At 43.2% G+C, this 16017-nt stretch overlaps 2 protein-coding genes across 2 annotated transcripts; both read left to right on the top strand.

The window, feature by feature from the left end:
• Nucleotides 1-707: 707 nt before the first annotated feature.
• LOC139424216 (uncharacterized) lies at nucleotides 708-10043 on the top strand. Its single transcript, XM_071175895.1, has 3 exons — nucleotides 708-846; nucleotides 9256-9923; nucleotides 10027-10043. The coding sequence occupies exons 2-3, from the start codon at nucleotides 9326-9328 to the stop codon at nucleotides 10041-10043; spliced, it is 615 nt and encodes a 204-aa protein (XP_071031996.1). The 5' UTR covers nucleotides 708-846; nucleotides 9256-9325.
• Nucleotides 10044-10155: 112 nt separating this feature from the next.
• On the top strand, nucleotides 10156-14764 carry LOC139423678 (zinc finger protein 658B-like). The gene is made up of 2 exons (XM_071175288.1): nucleotides 10156-10223; nucleotides 12674-14764. The coding sequence occupies exon 2, from the start codon at nucleotides 12859-12861 to the stop codon at nucleotides 14155-14157; it is 1299 nt and encodes a 432-aa protein (XP_071031389.1). The 5' UTR covers nucleotides 10156-10223; nucleotides 12674-12858; the 3' UTR covers nucleotides 14158-14764.
• The last annotated feature ends 1253 nt before the right edge of the window (nucleotides 14765-16017 follow it).

Below are 16017 nucleotides of genomic sequence, written 5' to 3'. Positions count from 1 at the left end.
CTCAACATGTTGGTCATTCAGGTGCCAAGCATAGTGTTAGGTTCGAATTTTTAGAGTAAGTAACCGCCGCACCACATAAAAAAAAATTTAAAGTTCATTTTAGGTTCGGTAACCCCTATACTAATTCCTCGTGAGCCCTCCACCCTTTCATCCATTTTCAGAAATCTATTTCCGAAAAAGACGACATCAAATGTTTCATGAGATCAAAAAAACAAAACAAGGCTTTCTGAGTTTTAAAGGAGTGTTTGGCCATATAATTTGTTAACTTTAGAATACAAATAATATATTGAAATGTTATGTTTAATTCAATTTTATTTAAATATATTCCAATGTATAACTTTTCCGTATGGGTTTATCAATTGATGTATGCTATAAGGTAGAATTGAGTAATATATGTTAGTGTTTTGATTACATTTTTAACCTATGCACGCCTTTTTTCATGTTGAGAAGTACGTCGTAAGCCTTAGACAACTAAGTATCGTAATGTTAATACAATCACAGAAAAAGCTCACCTGAACTTCAAAAATCATTTTTTTCACAATTTACATTTGCCTGAGAACATTCTAAATGCACCAAAAATGTATCCTGAAGTGAGATTACGAGGAGCATCATCAGCCACAATGCTCTAGCCATAGAGTTTACCATTGATCTATCGATACTCGATTGGTCTGGTCTGTGTGTGATGACGGCATAGCATACATTGGATCCAAGCAAAGAATGAGCAGCTAACCCTAACTAGATTAGTCTTCCAACATAGTGGGAATTTCTACATTCAAACTCCAAAATACAGTTTAAAACTGATCTCAAAACAACGTTATCGAAGGAACATCAAGCGAAAGTCACGAGGTATACTTCTTGTTCAGGTTGGACAGAGACGCGCTGGCCTGTTAGCTAGCTAACGTTAGCTTTTCTACTGTAACTGGTAGGTAGCAAATGTTCTGTAAATCACAGCTGGCCTGGGCAATTGTTTGCTGCCTATATTCGGAATGCACTGTTTCAATTACTCAATATTTTGGACAAAAACGGACGAATGTAACTAAGGCTGGGAATGTCAATACAATCAAACTAGCAATGATCACAAGGCAGTTATAACGTGGCTAATAGGCTAGCGTATCTGTTTATGTGGCAAGTTTAAAGCACGGAGCCTCATATTAGCTAGCTGCTGGGAGGATGTCATGTCATTGGAGGAGTGGTTGAGTGACCGATTTTTAACCCCTCATCGTTTTTCGATGGCTACAACTAGATCCAGGTGTCATTTGGTTAGCTAGCAAAAAATGTGATTAACTTTGCTAGCTAGCTATGCTGAACTTGAACGACTGCTATCCAGTATGCATATCTCTAGCGGTCGTAGAAGTCGCTCTGGCTATCTACTCCGATTTCAGAGCAGTCTGGTCTGTGTGCGCCTGATGCAGAATAGTTGATGGATTTACCAACACGCAACACCAGCTGAATATATTGCTTAGGAATTTTCACAAATGCCTTATTCTACATCATTCCCAGACATTCATTTTTTTTTTTAAATTTCACCTTTATTTAACCAGGTAAGCTAGTTGCGAACAAGTTCTCATTTACAACTGCGACCTGGCCAAGATAAAACAAAGCAGTGCGACACAAACAACATAGACTTACACATGGAATAAACAAGCGTACAGTCAATAACACAATATAAAAAAATTAAGTCTATATACAGTGTGTGCAAATGGCGTGAGGAGGTAAGCCAATAAATAGGCCATAGTAGCGAAGTAATTATAATTTAGCAGATTAACACTGGAGTGTTGGATGAGCAGATGATGATGTGCAAGTAGTGATACTGGTGTGCAAAAGAGCAGAATAGTAAATACAAATAATATGGGGATGAGGTAGGTAGATTGGGTGGGCTATTTACAGATGGACTATGTACAGCTGCAGCGATCGGTTAGCTGCTCAGATAGCTGATGTTTAAAGTTAGTGAGGGAAGTCTAAGTCTCCAGCTTCAGCGATTTTTGTAATTCATTCCAGTCACTGGCAGCAGAGAACTGGAAGGAAAGGCGGCCAAAGAGGTGCTGGCTTTGGGGACGACCAGTGAGATATACCTGCTGGAGCGCGTGCTACGGATGGGTGTTGTTATCGTGACCAGTGAACTGAGATAAGGCGGAACTTTACCTAGAATAGACTTATAGATGACCTGGAGCCAGTGGGTCTGGTGACGAATGTGTTGCGAGGGCCAGCCGACTAGAGCATACAGGTCGCAGTGGTGGGTGGTATAAAGGGCTTTGGTCACAAAACGGATGGCACTGTGATCGACTGCATCCAGTTTGCTGAGTAGAGTATTGGAAGCTATTTTGTAGTTGACATCGCTGAAGTCGAGGATCGGTAGGATAGTCAGTTTTACTAGGGTAAGTTTGGCGGCGTGAGGGAAGGAGGTTTTGTTGCGAAATAGAAAGCCGATTCTAGATTTGATTTTGGATTGGAGATGTTTGATATGAGTCTGGAAGGAGAGTTTACAGTCTAGCCAGACACCTAGGTATTTGTCGGTGTCCACATATTCTAGGTCAGAACCATCCAGAGTAGTGATGCTGGTCGGGCGGGCGGGTGCGGGCAGCGAACGGTTGAAAAGCATGCATTTGGTTTTACTAGCATTTAAGAGCAGTTGGAGGCCACGGAAGGAGTGTTGTATGGCATTGAAGCTTGTCTGGAGGTTAGTTAACACAGTGTCCAAGGAAGGGCCAGATGTATACAGAATGGTGTCGTCTGCATAGAGGTGGATCAGGGAATCACCCGCAGCAAGAGCGACATCGTTGATATATACAGAGAAAAGAGTCGGCCCGAGAATTGAACCCTGTGGTACCCCCATAGAGACTGCCAGAGGTCCGGACAACAGGCCCTCCGATTTGACACACTGATCTGTCTGCGAAGTAGTTGGTGAACCAGGCTATGAAAATGATCATATCTAAGTGCTCGCTTGTCAGAATTGTAATTTAAAAAGTGTCATTCTTCCTGGGGGTGTACAGTTGTGGCCAAAAGTTTTGAGAATGACACAAATATTAATTTTCACAAAGTCTGCTGCCTCAGTTTCTGTGATGGCAATTTTCATATACTCCAGAATGTTATGAAGAGTGATCAGATGAATTGCAATTAATTGCAAAGTCCCTCTTTGCCATGCAAATGAACTGAATCCCAAATAAACATTTCCACTGTATTTCAGCCCTGCCATTAAAGGACCAGCTGACATCATGTCAGTGATTCTCTCGTTAACACAGGTGTGTGAGTGTTGATGAGGACAAGGCTGGAGATCACTCTGTCATGCTGATTGAGTTTGAATAACAGACTGGAAGCTTCAAAGGGTGCTTGGAATCATTATTCTTCCTCTGTCTACCATGGTTACCTGCAAGGAAACACGTGCCGTCATCATTGCTTTGCACAAAAAGGGATTCACAGGCAAGGAGATTGCTGCCAGTAAGATTGCATCTAAATCAACCATTTATTGGATCATCAAGAACTTCAAGGAAAGCGGTTCAATTGTTGTGAAGAAGGCTTCAGTGCGCCCAAGAAAGTCCAGCAAGCGCCAGGACCATCTCCTAAAGTTGATTCAGCTGCAGGATCGGGGCACCACCAGTACAGAGCTTGCTCAGGAATGGCAGCAGGCAGGTGTGAGTGCATCTGCACGCACAGTGAGGCAAATACTTTTGGAGGATGGCCTGGTGTCAAGAAGGGCAGCAAAGAAGCCACTTCTCTCCAGGAAAAACATCAGGGACAGACTGATATTTTGCAAAAGGTACAGGGATTGGACTGCTGAGGACTGGGGTAAAGTCATTTTCTCTGAATCCCCTTCCCGATTGTTTGGGGCATCCGGAAAAAAGCTTGTCCAGAGAAGACGAGGTGAGTGCTACCATCAGTCCTGTGTCATAACAACATTCAAGCATCCTGAGACCATTCATGTGTGGGGTTGCTTCTCAGCTTAGGGAGTGGGCTCACTCACAATTTTGCCTACGAACACAGCCATGAATAAAGAATGGTACCAACACATCCTCAGAGAGAAACTTATCCCAACCATCCAGGAACAGTTTGGTGACGGACAATGCCTTTTTCTGCATGATGGAGCACCTTGCCATGAGGCAAAAGTTAAAACTAAGTGGCTCGGGAAACAAAACATTGATATTTTGGGTCCATGGCCAGGAAACTCCCCAGACCTTAATCCCATTGAGAATGTGTGGTCAATCCTCAAGAGGCAGGTGGACAAACAAAAACCCACAAATTCTGACAAACTCCAAGAATTGATTATGCAAGAATGGGCTGCCATCAGTTAGGATGTGGCCCAGAAGTTAATTGACAGCATGACAGGGCGGATTGCAGAGGTCTTGAAAAAGAAGGGTCAACACTGCAAATATTGACTCCTTGCATCTACTTCATGTAATTGTCAATAAATAAAAGCCTTTGACACTTGTGAAATGCTTGTAATTATACTTCAGTATTCCATAGTAACATCTGACAAAAATATCTAAAGACACTGAGGCAGCAGACATTGTGAAAATGAATATTTGTGTAATTCTCAAAACTTTTGACCACAACTGTATATGAACAGATTTTAATAATATTTAATGTTGATAGAACGCTGTTACTTGGCTTGAACCCGGGTCTCATCCTGCTCTAGTGGCTCTTTGTGGCCCTCCACTTCGGTTGTCAGCTAAAGTGTTTCCTCCGACACATTGGTGTGGCTGGCGTGTTTAGGAGAGCTGTTTGGCCGGTCATGTTTCGGAGGATTCTTGACTCGATCGTAATTGGATATAAACGAAATTGGGGTGAAAAAGGGTGTGTTAAAAAAAAAAGAAAATTAATACTTTTGCCAGAATTGATTCTCTGAACATTATCTCAAGTTCCCCCATTAGGCTGCGATGCGCTGCACTACAAGTCACAGCAAGCACTGTCACCCTGCTGCACATCAAACGGCAGTGCATTGCCCCATATTCTCATATCAATACTAACGGCACGGACCAAATCTTCTACCGCGTAAAACGGCAGTGCTTTGCCCCACACACGAGTGCACTGTCTCATATCAATACTAACGGCACGGACCAAATCTTCTACCGGACAGAAAGTCTTAATGTCCACGTTTCGGTTCCAACGAGTTATTGTTGTAACCTACAGAAAAGGTAATGTTAGTTATCAAAAATTCCCACGCGGGTATAAATTACTACTAATCGGTTACCCAAGCGAGTATAAATGAGTCAACAGTTGAGTCATGTACTTTATGAAATTACAGCCTGATCCGCTGTCACGAGAATTTTCAATCCTATTGATAATAACTAACAATTATTTAAGCGCTGACTAATCCCAGAGGTTTGTAAGACCCTGAGTTTAATCATAATTAGACAAAGACTCAGCTTATGCAAAAGGCCCGTAAAGTTTATTCACGAGAACGTTGTAAAGTCCACAATAGAAAGACATGCCATTTTATAACTCACTCCCTACTTACGCACATACCTCCACACAAACAGTAGATAGCCTACGCACATACATACACACGAACAGTAGGTGGAATGTATCCTTCCCCTGGTTCTCACCACTGTTTATCACTAGCAAACTGGCAGTTCCCTTCCCCTGAGATTAGAGGAACCTTGACAGGACTCTCTGTCCTGCCGTAAGTTTCCCAGAGTTCTAGCCAGGTCAGGTCATATACAGTTTAATTGTTCTCGGGATCTTCTTAGTCACACACACATTTCTAGTTGTCTCGACCAAACCTTATCAGACTGAAGTTTATCATTCTAATTCATTATACATGTTACAGAATCGAATGATTACTAATAGTTAAGTTTGTCTAATTATATCTGTTACATAATGTAGTAATTACGTTTCAGGGTGGAATTGTTTAGTCATTACCTTTTTAAGCATAGAAATTCCCTTATCATCCGCTCCCATCGATGAATTCAACTTCAATTGCTTTCATGTGTCTGTTTTACTGCGCGCAACAGAGCGAAACTGTACAGACACATGCCTAAGGTGACCACATTTAAAATACCCACATGCAGGACAACAGGATGATTTTGCAGGCGAATCGTGGAACGGTGTAGCCGACATGAATAAAACCATTTGGCAGCATTTACATATGCATTTACATATGCATTTACATGTACATTTACATATGCATTTACATATTCATTTACATGTACATTTACATATGCATTTACATATGCATTTACATATGCATTTACATATGCATTTAGATCTTATTGAATTACTGTCTCTGTGAGCAAATTAGAACACATGGTGTTAAACTATACATCCTTCCTGTATTAACTTCAAGTACTAAAGGTAATGATATGGACAAAGGAATCTAGCCTGAGAGCATATTTCTGTCCTGCCCTTTTGGTGCAGGACATGAAATGTCCATGGCATTTTCATTGCAAAAGTCCTGATCTTCTCAAACTATGTTTCCCGGGTTGTGTCCAGTCCAGGGGGGATGCTTTCACATCTCTGGGAGGAAGGACATCAACGTTGCACAGCAGCTGAAACCTGGTTCCATCTGAGTGAAAACTACTTGGCCACAACAACACTAGGCTCCAGACAATTAAAGGAGGAAAGCAGACTAAAATAGACAAATAGACCTTGCATACCAGAAATAACATTAATTAACCCATTCTTTTTATTTATTTAACCTTTATTTAACTAGGCAGGTCAGTTAAGAAAAAAGTCTTATTTACAATGACGGCCTACCAAAAGGCAAAAGACCTCCTGCGAGGACGGGGGCTGGGATTTAAAATAAATAACATATATATATATATATATATATAGGACAAAACACATCACGTCAAGAGAGACAACACAACACTACATAAAGAGAGACCTAAAGACAACAACATAGCAAGGCAGCAACACATGACAACACAACATGGTAGCAACACAACATAGCAGCACAAAACATGGTACAAACATTATTGGGCCCAGACAACAGCACAAAGGGCAAGAAGGTAGAGACAGCAGCACATCACGCAAAGCAGCCAGAAGTGTCAGTAAGAGTGTCCATGATTAAGTCTTTGAATGATGCGATTGAGATAAAACTGTCCAGTTTGAGTGTTTGTTGCAGCTCGTTCCAGTCGCTAGGTACAGAGAACTGAAAAGAAGAGCGACCCAGGGGTGTGTGTGCTTTGGGGACCTTTAACAGAATGTGACTGGCAGAAGGGGTTTTGTATGTGGAGGATGAGGGCTGCAGTAGATATCTCAAATAGGGGGGGAGTCAGGCCTAAGAGGGCAGGACAAAAGTGATGTGTTTCTTGTTCACCCTTGATCATCTCCTTGTACTGATGGTGTTGAGCACGTTTATGTTGAAAGACAAATTCCAGAAAAAGGGGTTTAAAACATAAATTAATCTTATAGATTGTTATTTCCTGTTGACCTCTACAGCTGTACTAAAACGTCCTGTACACACTTAACCTGCTTCCTGTCCAACAATGGCAATGCAGACACAAGATTACTAGCTAGTTTTAGCAAACATTTAGCTTCATAATTACCAGCTGGCTAAATGTAAGTGGTATTCATATAGCTAGTTGAACATGCAAGGAAAAACGACCTTGACATGTATTGTCCAATAGCTAGCTAGCTATTTATTGATCATTTCATTCTGGCTCGCTAGCTAACAAACTTAGCATGTGTCCCTAATCACTTAAAATGGGGTTTGATTAGCATTCGCACCCCAGTGGCTATTGTCAGTAGCTAGCTAGTTGAACATGACAAACATGAGAAAGAGGATCGTCATGCAGGGCTTAGCACATCAGCTATCAATCTTAACAGCAGAATGCGGCTGGGCAGCTCAGCTAGCTATCTGGCTACAACTTTACCTGAATGCAACTGTTTATCTAACTAGCTATATAGCGAACAATAGCTAGCAATGAAAACAACTTTTTGATACAGTTGAGACTAACGTATGTAGCCATCTTAGCATTTTAACTGTAGACTCTTACCGGTGTATGGATAATGATGATTCACGGCAGACTGAAACACTTTCAAAATAATCCTTCCCACTCAGCTTCAACCAGTCCAGACTGCTTTAGCCTCAAAAAAGACAGACAGAGTCGATAAAAGACAGAGCTGCGTCGATACCAGCAGCTGTATTCAGGACAACACTGGTATTGAAAGCTGTAGCTACACGCTGCATGTTGTCCATGATGAAAATATGAGTAAATCCAATGGACCTTTCAAATATCCACAGTAACAGAGAGCAGGAGGTGCCATTTGACAGAGAAGCTTTCCACCCTATTAAGCGCCATCAACAGCTCGATTTAACAAGTCTGGTTGTGCTCTAGACTTCCCTTCTCTCAGCGTGACCAGGGCAGCGGCAGTCTGAACACAGTAACCCTTTTAGGCCCCACGTCTTCCACCCACCCCAACACTACCCCAACACTACCCCAACACTACCCCAACACTACCCCAACACCACCCCAACACCACCCCAACACTACCCCACACCACCCCAACACTAGCCCAACACTAGCCCAACACTACCCCAACACCACCCCAACACTACCCCAACACTACCCCAACACTACCCCAACACCACCCCAACACCACCCCAACACTACCCCAACACCAACACCACCCCAACACTAGCCCAACACCACCCCAACACTAGCCCAACACCACCCCAACACTAGCCCAACACCAACACTACCCCAACACCACCCCAACACTAGCCCAACACTAGCCCAACACTACCCAACACTACCCCAACACCACCCCAACACCACCCCAACACCACCCCAACACCACCCCAACACCACCCCAACACTAGCCCAACACTAGCCCAACACTACCCCAACACCACCCCAACACCACCCCAACACTATCCCACACTAGTGCCAACAACACAGCAGAGAACACTGAAACTGCATCAGACATCTGCCTCCCCTGGTGTATCTGAAACCGGGGAACATGTATCCCTGCTCTCCCACTGCCTGGGTTCCCCTGTGAAGATCCGCAAGTAGGGACCCCATGCCCGCCGTAATTGAAATGGTTCCCTTCCACAGATCTCTCTATATGATGTCATCTTAGTTCCTAGGTATTAATAAAACTAAGACAAAACACAATAGATGTAAACCACCATGTCATCTTGACATGCATAGCCTTTTCATGTCATTTTGTGACTATACCAACATGAATATTTAATTTAAACATGCCTGAATATTCCTAAACTAATTTAACACTCAAAGTAAAAAGAAGCAAAATCTTAGGGTGAAATGACAGATGCAATCGTTAATGTGTTTTAATCTTTCATTTTCATTACAGGTCATCTAACTGAACTATATCAGTCTTGACATTGACTTCATTGCTGTTGTTGCCACGTGAGCAGGACAATATGAGTGGAGAGAGGGAAACGTTGATGGATGAAATGGAACAGAGTTTATACACTTTAACCAACGACAATTTACGCTGCCTGTGTGAACGCAGTGGAATCGGTGGCAAGGATGGCTCTGATGTTCAAGGAAACAATCACCATCACTCATTGTGCCGTAAAATCCTGGAGGAACTTTGGGAAAATGCAGATTCAATGGAATCGGAGGAGCAGGGAATGTCTTGGTTACTCCAACTGAAAGAGGACATCAGGAAGATACAGGAGGAGGGTATCGGTGCACCTTTGAGTCCCAGCCAATCCATTGATGATGATGCTGTAGACTGTGATGAAGACGAGAACCAGAAGGACATGGATTGGTTACCTAGCAAAAGGCTGAAGGGGGAACCCATAAGTCCCAGCCAATCCTTTGATGACGAGGATGCTGTAGACTGCAACGAAGAATGTGTGGAAGACAGAGATTTGTTGCCTAGCAAAGGGCTGGAGGCAGAACCAGCACCAGAGAGACACGCACCAGAGAAGAGAATGAGTGGGTCCCCCTCTCTGTCCTCTCCTGGTAATGCCTTACTGCAGGGTCTGAAGAGAGTGAGTGGGTCCTCTCCTGGTAATGCCTTACTGCAGGGTCTGAAGAGAGTGAGTGGGTCCTCTCCTGGTAATGCCTTACTGCAGGGTCTGAAGAGGGTGTCTGTGCGGCTGGTCGACTGCAGGAAAACACCAGGGTTGAGAGGAACTGCTGGAGGAGGAGACGAGGAGGAGGAGGAAGGAGAGGAGGAGGAGGAAGGAGAGGAGGAGGAGGAAGGAGACGAGGAGGAGGAAGGAGACGAGGAGGAGGAAGGAGAGGAGGAGGAGGAAGGAGACGAGGAGGAGGAAGGAGACGAGGAGGAAGGAGACGTGATTCATCAAAGTATGTGCAGCAGGATACCTTTTGTTTGGTTCTAAGTATCATTGTGAAGTTTAGTTGTCTAATTTACAGTGCAGTTTGATATCAACGTTTTGTAAGTTACATCAATACATTTTTTCATTGTAGATTCGTTAAACATAGAGCACAGTGACATGCAATGCACCCCTCTGCCCTCTCACATCACTCCATTACCTCTCTCTGCCTCTGCCCCATCTCTCTGTCTATCCTCCCTCTCTCACATCACTCTGTTACCTCTCTCTGCCTCTGCCCCATCTCTCTGTCTATCCTCCCTCTCTCACATCACTCCGTTACCTCTCTCTGCCTCTGCCCCATCTCTCTGTCTATCCTCCCTCTCTCACATCACTCCGTTACCTCTCTCTGCCTCTGCCCCATCTCTCTGTCTATCCTCCCTCTCTCACATCACTCCGTTACCTCTCTCTGCCTCTGCCCCATCTCTCTGTCTATCCTCCCTCTCTCACATCACTCCATTACCTCTCTCTGCCTCTGCCCCATCTCTCTGTCTATCCTCTGTCTCACACCATTCCATTACCTCTCTCTGCCTCTACCCCATCTCTCTGTCTATCCTCCCTCTCTCACATCACTCCGTTACCTCTCTCTGCCTCTGCCCCATCTCTCTGTCTATCCTCCCTCTCTCACATCACTCCGTTACCTCTCTCTGCCTCTGCCCCATCTCTCTGTCTATCCTCCCTCTCTCACATCACTCCGTTACCTCTCTCTGCCTCTGCCCCATCTCTCTGTCTATCCTCCCTCTCTCACATCACTCCATTACCTCTCTCTGCCTCTGCCCCATCTCTCTGTCTATCCTCCCTCTCTCACATCACTTCATTACCTCTCTCTCTCTCTGCCTCTGCCCCATCTCTCTGTCTATCCTCTATCTCTCACATCATTCCATTACCTAGCCTTAACAGGAAGTCAGTGTAGAGGCTATCACTGGAGTAATATGATAGTTATTGTTTTGGTTCTAGTCAAGATTCTAGCAGCCATGGTGTTGCAGAATTCTATAGTAAGAGAGACTGCAGATTCTTAAAAAAAAACAATTTAGTATAAGATTTGCAAAAATGAAGCAATCAACCATCACTAAGAGTAGTTAAGTGTTGAAAGCTCAACGAACAAAGTTATCTATCTCCTCTTAAAGTAAGTACATCCTTTTATCTTTGTGACGGTTAGCAGATGTGCAGAATCAGGCAGGGGGAACAGAGTTGTAAAAAGTAATTTAGCTTGTCTATGTAGATCAAGATAGCTGATATCGCCACCATTCTCTGTTCCTCCCTGCACTTCCCACATAGCTAAATTCCTGCCGATCGTAAAAATCTCTAAGTAAAACAGCAGAGTATGTCTAATTAAACAGTATAGTACATAATGAATATTACATTTCCACCACAGTGGTTAGCAGCAGTAACTGAAGTGCATGTAGTGCTTATCTGGGTAGCAATGTTACAAAGATGGGGTCTAGGGTAACGCTGATGTCCTACCGTTTTATTTGAGACGACTGTACAACCATTAAGATTAATTGTCAGATCAAACAGCAGATCTCTCTGTTTCTTGGGACCTAGAACTAGCATCTTCATTTTGTCACAGTTTAAAAGTAAAACATTTGACCCCATCCGCTTCCAGGGTAAACAATTTTGGTGCTTCAACATGTTTCATCAAAATTTACAGCAATGTGTTGTCCGCATAGCAGTGAAAGTTGCCATTGTGTTTCCGAATGACATCACCAAGAAATAGACTAAATAATGGTCCTAAAACAGAACCTTGAGGAACACCCCGAAACTTACAATTGATTTGTCAGAGGACAAACCATCCACAGAGACAAAAGTATATCTTTCTGACAACCAAGCAAGAACTTGTCCATGTTAGACCAATTAGGGTTTCCAATCTCTCCAAAATAATGTGGTGATCGATGGTGTCAAAAGCGGCAGTAAGGTCTAGGAGCAGGAGGACAGATGCAGAGCCTTGTACAGGCTTCCTTCTTTTCACTCTGTTTTCTCCTATCACAGCCATTAGTCTTCAATTCCCGAGCAGTTTTCTTCCTCTCCGGCAACCGCGTTAGGAAAGACGCCTTTATATTTGTAGTGACTGGGTGTATTGATACACCATCCAAAGTGTATTTAATAACTTCACCAGGTTCCAAGGGTTATTCAAGGTCTGTTTAAAATAAATATTACACTCCTGATCTTATTTAGGTTTGCCATAACAAATGGGTTGACTGAAGATTTTTCACCTTTTCATTTTTTATTAATTTGTAAAAATCTCTAAAAAGATCATTCCACCGTGATATTATGGGGAATATGTTTGTAAATTCAGGCTGTAACACAACCAACGTGGAAAAAAATCAAGGGGTGTGAATACTTGGAAGGGACTGTAACACCTCAGTATTTTGTCACTTTCTTCTGTTGGACAAACTGTATTCACTGTTTGTCTCTTTCACACAGGAGAGAGACGTGGCAACCATGGATCTTCTGGGGAGCCTCAACAACAACCTCATGCTGACAACACAGACTGGAGTCTCCCCACATCAAAACACCTCAATAAACAACCACAGAGACATACAGGGAAGAAACCACACCACTGCTGCTCTGAGTGTGAGAAGACTTTCGGCTGTCTAGCAACACTCAAAATGCACAGAAGAATCCATACGAAACCTTACCGCTGCTCACAGTGTGGGGATACTTTCAGTCAAAAAATGACTCTTAAGATTCACCAGCAGATGCACACGGGGAAGAAACCTCACCACTGCTCTGACTGCGGAAAGAGTTTCAGTGTTTTATCAAGCTTGAAAATCCATCAAAGCACCCACACTGAAAATAAACTATTCCAATGCTCCAAGTGTGGGAAAGGTTTTGCAAACAACCACTATCGAAAAATACATGAGAAAACGGTACATGAGCCTCCCGCAGAAAGGTCTTACCACTGCTCTGCATGCGGGAAGAGCTACAGTTTTTTATCAACCTTCAAAAACCATCAAAGAAAACACACAGGAGAGAAACCATTCCAATGCTCCAAGTGCAAGAAAAGTTTCGCTCAGAAATCCACTCTGAAAGCCCACGAGCAAACACACATTCCTGCTGCAGAAAGGCCTTACCAATGCTCCTACTGCGAGAAGAAGTTTTGTATTTCGGCATCCTTTAATTTCCATATGAGAATGCATACTGAAGAAAAACCATTCCAATGTTCAGTCTGTGGAATGCGGTTCATTCACGCCAGTTTACTGAAATCACACAAATATAAACACAAGCCCTCTGCCGAAAGGCCCTTCCACTGCTCTAAATGTGGAGCGTGTTTTACTACAAAAGGTAATCTTAAATTTCACCAGCTGACCCATGACCGGGGAGAGAGAACTTACCGCTGCTCTGAGTGTGGGCATTGTTTCTCTCATCCGATATATCTGAAGAAACACCAGAAGAGACACAGTAAAGAGAAGTCCATTGTCTGCGACCTGTGCGGGAAGACCTTCAACCATCCAAGCAACTTCAGAACGCACATGAAGATACACCAAGGAGTGAAACCGTACCACTGCTCCGACTGCGGCAGGAGCTTCATATTCCGCCAAGGTTTAACAACACACCAGCGTGTGCACACCGGCGAGCTGCCTTACGTCTGTGATCAATGTGGAAAGAGATTTTCTCAGTACAATTCTTTGGTGATTCACCAGCGAACCCACACCGGGGAGAAACCTTACCCATGCTTTGTCTGTGGGAAGAGCTTCAGTCGGTCACAAAACCTGGCTGCACACAAGAGAACTCATACCGGAGAGAAGCCTCATGCCTGTGATCAGTGCGGGAAGAGGTTTTCCCGAACCGACGCATTGGCTGTACACAAGCGCACTCACACTGGAGAGAAGCCTTACAGCTGTGATATATGCAGGGAGAGGTTCACCTATTTAGTAGCTATGTTGAAACATAAGAAAGGACATTGACATCCTGCAGGTGATGTACTCTGTGCTGAATGTCCTCAAGACGATTCTAGCTCTGTCTATGAATAGAGAATAACTTTGTTTAACCTACAGAAGACATCAATTTGTTGTTTTGCTTACAATCTAACCCCCAGAGAGAGAGAGACACAAACACTCACACACGCAGACAAACCCAGAGGGCGGCAGGTAGCCTAGCGGTTAAGTGCGTTTGACCGGTAAAAGAAAGATCGTTGGTTTGAATCCCTGAGTCGGCAAAGGTTAGGAAAAAAATCTGCTGTTCTGCCCTTGAGCTAGCCAGTTAGTACCCAACAACAACTGCTCCCTGGGCACATATGACGTGGATTAAGGCGGCCGCCGCACCTCTGTGATTCAGAGTGTTTAGATGTGGAAGGTTGAAGGCATTTAGTTGTGCAACTGGCTTGTTATCCCTCATTTCCTTTCCACCCAGAGGAATTGGGAGCACAGAGTGGTTTTTGAGAGTGGTTACTACGGTTTTTGAGAGTGGTTACTGTGGTTTTTGAGAGTGGTTACTGTGGTTTTTGAGAGTGGTTACTGTGGTTTTTGAGAGTGGTTATGTTTCCTCCGCATTGGACTGAATCACAAAACAAGGATTTGTGGCTTTAAATTGTCTGAAATCACAGTGTTGTGTTTTATACATACAAAATAAACCCCTGATTTAAGAGATCAAATGGTTTAAGTTAAGAGATAAGAGATAAGTTAAGGATCCTGGTCTCTGGAACACCCCACTGCTCCCAGTCACAGTAAAGCAGGAGCCAATTTCAAGTCCTTATATCCCTTTACCAATATGGTTAAGTTATTTCAGAATATTTAAGACTAAATATGTTTCCATGGTAACTTAAATCTTCATGCAGATCTCATGTGAGCATTTGAGATAAATTCATTTTTATTGTGAGACATAAATCTTTATCAATGAAACTAACCAGGAATAAATGTGAAGTTTTAAAGGCGTAATTAAATGAAAAGACATGTCTTATCTGAAATGTGTTTTTATAGGTCACAAGTGAAATTATGTTATAGGTAACCTGTGGAGCCTCGGTCTAGGGCATGTTAAAGCCTTAGTCAACACAGGTTACCTATGTGAAATGTGTTTTTATAGGTCACAGGTGAAATGATGTTATAGGTAACCTGTGGAGCCTCGGTCTAGGGCATGTTAAAGCCTTAGTCTACACAGGTTACCTATGTGAAATGTGTTTTTATAGGTCACAGGTGAAATGATGTTATAGGTAACCTGTGGAGCCTTGGTCTAGGGCATGTTAAAGCCCTAGGCTACAGTCAGTTCTATATGTTTGTATACATATGTTGTTATATACATTGTTTATGTAAGTAGAGAACAGTAGTAGTAGTAGTACATATACAGGTATAATAGAGGAAACACCAACATGAGGCTTTGCGGCCACCAGAACATCTTCACTGCTCCTTGGCACAGATTCTACAAATGTCTGGAATTCTATTGGAGGGACGCGACACCGTTCTTCCACGAGAAATTACATCATTTGTGTTTTGTTGATGTTTGTGGGAAAACCCTCTCTCAGGCGCCACTCCAGAATTTCCCATAAGTGTTCAATTCGGTTGTGATCTGATGACTGACACACACACTTTAACCCCCCTCCCCCCCGTGCTCCTTGGAGACCCCTATATCAAAGTCCCCTATATCAAAGTCAAAGAGATCTCTTGTAGCCAAAATAATGGTCATTTTTATATGATGTTAACTCAGAAAAGCACACCTGCGGAAGCACCTGCTTTCTATACACCTACTTGCCAAATGTAGTGTTTCCTTCTCTTTTGGCAGTTCCCTGTATATATCAGAGAACACGCACACATATGTATGCATTGCACCACACA

The sequence above is a fragment of the Oncorhynchus clarkii genome, chromosome 13 (genome assembly GCF_045791955.1).
Source record: "Oncorhynchus clarkii lewisi isolate Uvic-CL-2024 chromosome 13, UVic_Ocla_1.0, whole genome shotgun sequence".
In the NCBI taxonomy this organism is placed as follows: Eukaryota; Metazoa; Chordata; class Actinopteri; order Salmoniformes; family Salmonidae; genus Oncorhynchus; species Oncorhynchus clarkii.
The sequence above is the reverse complement of the archived record's forward strand: the minus strand, read 5'-3'. Positions and strand labels throughout refer to the sequence as shown.

Bases quoted from the DNA above. Each gene is read 5' to 3' on its own strand.
- LOC139424216 (XM_071175895.1), top strand. From the start codon at position 9,326: ATGAGTGGAGAGAGGGAAACGTTGATGGATGAAATGGAACAGAGTTTA.
- LOC139423678 (XM_071175288.1), top strand. From the start codon at position 12,859: ATGCACAGAAGAATCCATACGAAACCTTACCGCTGCTCACAGTGTGGG.